This window comes from Octopus bimaculoides, chromosome 20, assembly GCF_001194135.2.
Source record: "Octopus bimaculoides isolate UCB-OBI-ISO-001 chromosome 20, ASM119413v2, whole genome shotgun sequence".
Lineage (NCBI taxonomy): Eukaryota > Metazoa > Mollusca > Cephalopoda > Octopoda > Octopodidae > Octopus > Octopus bimaculoides.
In genome coordinates this window covers 582,793-589,781 of record NC_069000.1, presented here as the reverse complement: position 1 = coordinate 589,781, position 6,989 = coordinate 582,793, and the positions used below count along the sequence as shown (strand labels likewise).

Sequence of the window (6,989 nt, the reverse complement as noted above, 5' to 3'; positions counted from 1 at the left end):
AAAAAAAAATTGAAAATTTATGATTTTTTCAACCCCATTCCCCGCCCCCCCCCATTATTTCTGTTTATAATTTAGAAAACTGAGAAGGTCATTGCTGGCATTTATCCACAGTGATTTTTTTTCTTTAGAAAGAGGGGTAAATATAGCGATTAATATACCTATCCTACTTCTAGTGACTCACCGAATCAACAAGAGAACCTTGATCCACTGGAAATAACAACTAAACCTTCCTCAAATCACATCCTGCCTTCTTGAAATAAATGGAAAGAGAACGAGATGACAAAAACATAAACGAGACGGATTATATAACCGAGAATCTCTTTGATCATATAGGTCGACGCACTCTCAGCGCAGATCGGGGTCAAACAATACCCACCGGTGCTTCATTTTATAGATCTTAAAATACGGCATTTTGTTCGACACTAACGAAATATCAGTCAGTTGCTCCCAGATCATAATACTACGATCTTCAAGAGAGGAAGGACAGCTTAATGCAATCCCGGATAACACCTGATTAAAAAATAAATAAATAAATAAACGAGAATGACACGGCTGGAACGTCACTGTTCACAGGTCTGCTGGATCATGGTTGACCTGTGGTTAAACAATACTATATATTGCTTCTAGAAAGATGGCCATTACGCGTAGATAGGTTGATCTTATTATTATTGAACTATTTAGCGATAGATCGACTGATAAAGAGGAGACCAGCGAAATAGTGAAACACGAATAAACGAACAACACTTACTTTGGAAAATTTCGGTATGTTGCGTAAATAATAGGCAGCAGACAATCCACTTATGCCTCCCCCTAAAACTACGGCAGTACTCATCTTTCCTTTGCACAACTTCTGAAACAGTTTAAATAAAACGAAGTCTTAAAATTATTAGAAAGAAGAAAAAACGGCCTTTTAATGCATGGTTTCGTTATCTGCTACATGTGGGTTGATCAGAAGTGTGTGTGTATATATGTATATATATTGTATATATATATATCGTCACATGGGAAAATATGTCGACCGGTGTACGGTAAAAACAAGTTTTACGTTACTGCATATGCTGTGCAACCGGTGTCATGGAAATGGGAGAGCGTCGTTCAAATAAATCCTAGATACACACGTCGGGTCGGGTCGCTGATGTAAAACATATTTTATTATCAACCTCCCAACTTGACTTGCCTGAAACATATCTTACCGTTGTTGTCCGTATTTGTCGAAATAGTAATTAAAATATTATTTATTAATATAGATCCCCCGCCTCTTCGGCATGTAATTATTTCTAATTAATTTTATGCTTTCTGCAAACCTCAAATGTGTGCGCACGTGCGCGCGTTTGTGTGTGTGAGAGAGAGAGTAAATTACTAAAGTTAGTTAATTATTAACAGCGCTGGATTAATCATTAAACCAAATAAATACCAGTGTCGGGCAGGAGGGCTTCAACTAACGAATACACCCCGACCCCCACCTCGTATTAGTAATTTGTTTCACATTATCCGCCCCGCCCCACACACACACTTTAACGATAAACCAAACAGAATTTTTTTTCTTTTCGTTTCTGCCGTGTTGTTGACCAAATGCGAAAGCCTTTAAAACCCTCTGAATTCTATTAACTATGGCAAGTTCTCTGCCTCCTTTTCAATATCCATCGGCTACCCTTTTTCCTCTGACCAGAGAAAGGGACCCTACAGAGTGAGTCTTAATTTTAAAGACTAAATTTACCAGAAAATGTGCAGCTCAACCGGAATCACACAACATAACAACGATATAAATGTAGGTGAAATGGACGCCACTTGGAAGGGAATAAACACAGCTTTGAAGTGATGTCCAAAGCTGAACTGGTTCAGTTTCGGGCTTTGATGGGGTTGGACCAGTAATTGCTCGAGAGAAGAGGATCTAAACAAAGGGTGCCGTGGAGATGGTTGGTAGCTGATGTCGGATGGGAAAGAGTACGGCTCTCCACTGAGTCCGTAGTTAAGATTGTACCGCCTCCCCACCTTCTTAACAAGGAAAGGCAGGCAGCTTTCTTCTGCGTAGTAGCCATACTGAAAGAGACAGTGTGGAGGACACGCGGAAAAAGGGACTGAGACAGGTTACTTAATCTCCGGACAGGGATTGGAAAGCCGGTTCAACTTCCACCTCGTGAGGAAGATCCGTCTGGAGAGGAAGGACCTGCCTCGTAGCGTGGGCCGTGCTGGTGTAGCCGGTCAATGAAGAAGAAGGAGGGAAACAATTTCTTTTTGGCCCCAAATAAGGAAAAAACGAAGGTTCAAATCTAGCGGGTTGAAATTTTCCCGGGAGAAAAATTTATATATGAATTAATTTTAACTTCATACTCATTAAAAATTTTAAACTCATAACACTTTTTCATTATTAACTTTACATTCGTAATCACAGCAGTATGGAACCCCCTCCCCTGCAATAGATGCCCGTTGTTTGTCTCCGACACATCTTTGTTTTCTATCTTTGTATGCCGTCTGCAGCTATAGCTTCGTAATCCCCGTCTTCCGTTATTGGGACTAGGTAGGTGTGAGAGCAGGTGGGGCATCGAGAGCGCGCGTCAGCGACTAGGTTGCCCTTTCCAGGCCAATGGCCTATCGTTGCAGGCGTGCAAACCAAGGCTCTCAGAGCTTGCTCATAGCAAGGGTGAGAGGTTTCTGAACACTTTAAACGTGCGGCTGTCAAGAAAATAGCGAAAGTGGCGGACACCTAGATGGACAGCCAGCATGTCTGCTTACTTCGCTGTACGAAGCGAAAGCTGTTGCTCTTCGGTGGTGGGGTCCGCTGCTGTCGCCGCAAGGTTTTCGTTTCGTTTCATTTTCATTAGTTAACCTACACACACACAAAAAAGAAAATTAACAGAGACCCGGAATGTGTTGGTGAAAGATTTATTTAGTTAAACACACGAGGGCGACAGTCACCTCCAACTTCGCTGCAGACCAGCTCCCTAGCTAGCCGGCAGTGCCCTACAAGGCGCTACTTTAGAGCAGCGCATAGGCTGAATGCAAATGGAAACAGAGAAACACTGTTGAACAATCAAAGCCATAGCCGAAAGAAGGTATATCGTCCCGATGGAAGCAGTGTTCTGGTACGAAATGTTGCCTCAGACAGTCCAGGTGGAGGAAATAGTGTCCCAGGGAGTTGTGTTCCAATGAGACATTCGAACATAGTATCAGCTGGTGCTGGAAGAGAGGACGGACTTGAATCTATTCAGATCGAAGGTGTACGTCCCAGTGGGTAAAGTGGAGGTTGATTGATACCCTGTTACATGATGGATATTCATGGAGAGATATCAGCGCATCAGATAATGAAGTGTGATGGCAGACGAGAAGAATCTGAGGCGAGTTCTGCGATTTCACGGTCACCGAAGGAGCGGCGTCTGTCTTGGCTGAACGAGCAACTTTAAGATGATGTGGGAGCGAGAGAATAGGGGAGAGGCTGGGTTTTTCAATTGTGTCCAAAGACAGAAATAATCGAAGAGTTGGGTGAACGAGGAAATGTTTTTCTTGTTGTTCCTGCCGTGTGCGGTGGTTGCCGGTGTCATTTTCACATTCCCTTATTTACCATCTTCGTTAGACTGGTTAATATAAATGTTCTTGAGATCAAGTTGCGGGTGAAATGGGGGCCCACGGTCGTTCTTAACATTTTACCGGAAGTAGATGTCGTCAGTGAGCACCAACAGCCAGAAACGAACGAAGCATTGTCTCTCTCTCTCTGTTGTGGACATTCTCCTGTTTGATTTTACCGTCTGAGCTGGTCCCTCTTTCACCTGTGCTTAAGGTAAGGACTAATTGTTTTCCTTTTTTTTCTCCTAATCCCGTTACAACATTTTACCAACCCACAACCCTATTTATCCACAATGGAGTGTCAGACAAAATACTTTGCGGCATTTGTCGTTCTGAGTTCAAATTCTGTTGAGGTTGACTTTGCCTTTTATCGTTCAGGGTCGATAAATTAAGTGCCAGTTAAGTACTAGGAACGATGTAATCAACTAAGCACCCACCCCCAAATTCCAAATCTTGTGCCTTTCACAGTAATAGGTATTATTCATTATGGTCACATTCACAGTAATAAGTATTATTATTATTATTATTGAGTCGTTTAATAACACGTGGAATTGTAAAATTTACTTTCAGTTTATTTAATGAGGTATCGACGTTTTGTCCCACAACTACGACCTAAATTTTAAGCCTTGGGTGTAGTCAAATGCTTAAATTGGTTACTCCTCTCTCATATTGCGGCTTTATTAACACGCAGTCTCAAGTCAAGTCACTTGCTTGACAACTATACAAAGCATTATCATTATTAAGTTGGTGAGTCCCCCCCCCCATAAAAACTACAGACCCTGTACCAAAATTTGAAACCATTAATAATAATAATCTTTTCTACGGCGGAGATACAGAATACGCACGCCACCCGTTTTCGTCATGACCCTAAACGTCGAAAACGTGCGCATTCTTTACCTTCGCCCTTTTCTACTAAAGGCCTGAAATTATGGGGATTTGTCAATTGCATCGACTTCATTGTTTCACAGGTACTTAATGGACCCTACTAATTTATCGACAAAATGCTTAGCGGCATTTCGCTCGTCTATACGTTCTGAGTTCAAATTCTGCCGAAGTCGACTTTGCCTTTCATCTTTTCGGTGTTGATAAAGTAAATACCAGCCGGACATTCCTTCGGCCCAATTATTATTATTATTATTTAAGGCGGTGAGCTGGTAGAGTCGTTAGCGGTATTTCATCTGCCGCTACGTTCTGAGTTCAAACTCCGCCGAGGTCGACTTTTCCTTTCGTCCTTTCGGGGTCGTGGTAATCGACTAGTCCCCTCCTCCCAAATTTCAGGCCTTGTGCCTATAGCAGAAAGAATTATTATTAGTAATGTTGTTGTTGTTGTTGTAATGAAGCGGTTAATGACCTTCTTGTGAATCAGAAATTAGAAAATCCATCGAAATTGTAACCTGGCCACCACCGCTGCCACGCACACATACACCAGCTTTAGTGGTTCACCTTGCCATGAATTAGTAAATTCTCCGATTCATATTTTTTCTTTTATAACAGTTTTTCTTAAACATTTTTCTGTTGTCCTAGTTTAATTATATTGCTTATAACTAATTAATGTTAAATTAATATAATTAAAAAGATATTATTACAGTTTAGTTGGTGGGGTGGGGTTCTGGTCTAGAAGAGACCTGAATGTTTTTTGCATTCAGCAGTTTTTATTTTTAATGCCTTGTTTGTTAGACAATGGAATTTGTTGAAGGGTGGCCATGGTTGGGTTGCACATGAGCCTTAATCTGCCCACTCCGTAGGGACACCATTGGCATAAAACACAATAACAATATCAAATTCTGTTTTAGGTTTTGTAACTGTATTAGCAAAAATTTCGTTTGGCTCTTTGTGTTTTGTGTTCAAATCCTGCTGGGAGCAAATATGTCTTTCATGCTTTCAGGGTTGATAAAATAAAGTACCAGTCAAGTACTGGGTTTGATGATATATCTTAAAAATTGCTGGCTTTGTTTCTGAATCAGAAACAATTACAAGACATATGTTGAAATTCTAGTCCTCAATGCCGCAGCCTCTCCTGAAGCTTGTCTGTCAATGTAGTTCTTTATTCACTCGGAAGAAAAAAACCTTACTCTTATTATGTGAAATCAAGGTCATTATCCTGGTTTACACTGCAGGGGTCCCCTCTTCCTTGTGAATTAAATTGTAGATAATTTAGCACAACTCAGTTAATAGTTGTCAGTCCTTCCCAACAAAACAGGCCACCATGTTATGCAAGATGTGGACCATATTGTCAGTCATAGCCTATGAGACATTGCTACCTCTAGTTATTAAACTATGTGTGTGCGTGTGTGTGTGTATATATATATATATGCACAGGGACCTTGGGCGCAAATGTCTTCTACTATAGCCCTGGGCCAACCAAAGCCTTGTAAGTGAATCCGGAAGCTGAAAACTGTAAGAAGCCTATTGTGTGTATGTGTGTTAATGAAATAACTAAGTTGATTATTTTATGAAGTTGCTCTAATTTCTTCTTCATTTTCAAAATCAATCAAAACACAATAACAGTCTGTTTTCATTGGAAAAATGGTCAGGAAAGGATTAATGCCACTACATCACAAAGTAATTACTCCAAAGTTTCTTTTTCAAGTTATAACTAAAAATAACAAAAAAAATATTTAAAAAAAATGAAAAGAAACAAGATAAAAGGGAGTAACATTGACAAGTTTTTCTGTATTCAGTTGTGTGTATGTATGTGTGTGTGTGTGTATGTGAACGGCTTTGTGTGTCCATCTGCAATCGGCAGCTTTATACAAAGACTGTTGTCAAGTCTATTGTTGCCGAGGCAAACAGCTTGAGCTTTGTCAGCTGCTTTTTCTAAACTCAGTCAACCGTTAGTTTTTCATGGAAAAAAAAAAACAGAATGATGGGTGTAGATTTTCTTGTATATTACTTAGATGCATCGTCATATTAAGAACGACAAGTTATTGTTAAAACCTCAAAATTGTTCCTGACATGTTGAGACACAAAACCGTAACATTGCTGACCTGCATCAGATTTCTATAGCTGAGCCTCTCTAAGTGGTCACTTAAAATACTAGAAATAGCAGCCCAACCTTCTTCAAATCACACACTACCTTCTTTAAAAAATAATGCATTGGAAAAAGGTGGTCATGGCTGGAATGCCTTTGATCATAGATCTTCTCAGTTGAGGTTGATGAGGGATTAACTGTCAACCTGCCTAAGATCAACCCTGGTTCTGTGTTACAAACTGTCTTTTGAAGTGATCTAAATTAAAACTTTCTTTATCATCTTCGTTTAGTGTCTGCTTGTACAGAAGAGAAGTGCTGTAACGGATGTATTTAACATACTTTCACACAATAACTTCATATCATCATCGTTTAACGTCCGCTTTCCATGCTAGCATGGGTTGGACGATTTGACTGAGGACTGGTGAAACCAGATCGCTACACCAGGCTTGGTGTCTTT

At 40.3% G+C, this 6,989-nt stretch overlaps 1 protein-coding gene across 2 annotated transcripts in view; it reads right to left on the bottom strand.

Moving 5' to 3' along the window:
- The window catches only part of LOC106873258 (protoporphyrinogen oxidase), an 11,875-nt gene extending 10,826 nt beyond the window's left edge, over positions 1-1,049 (bottom strand). Inside the window, exon 1 of one of the 2 annotated variants that reach the window (XM_014920544.2) lies at positions 749-1,049. In XM_014920544.2, the coding sequence (XP_014776030.1) occupies positions 749-832 (84 nt within the window). In that variant the 5' untranslated portion in view covers positions 833-1,049. Of the gene's footprint in view, positions 1-181; positions 307-748 lie in introns of those variants that run through there. The other variant, XM_014920545.2, reaches the window with a different exon arrangement.
- Positions 1,050-6,989: the final 5,940 nt, after the last annotated feature.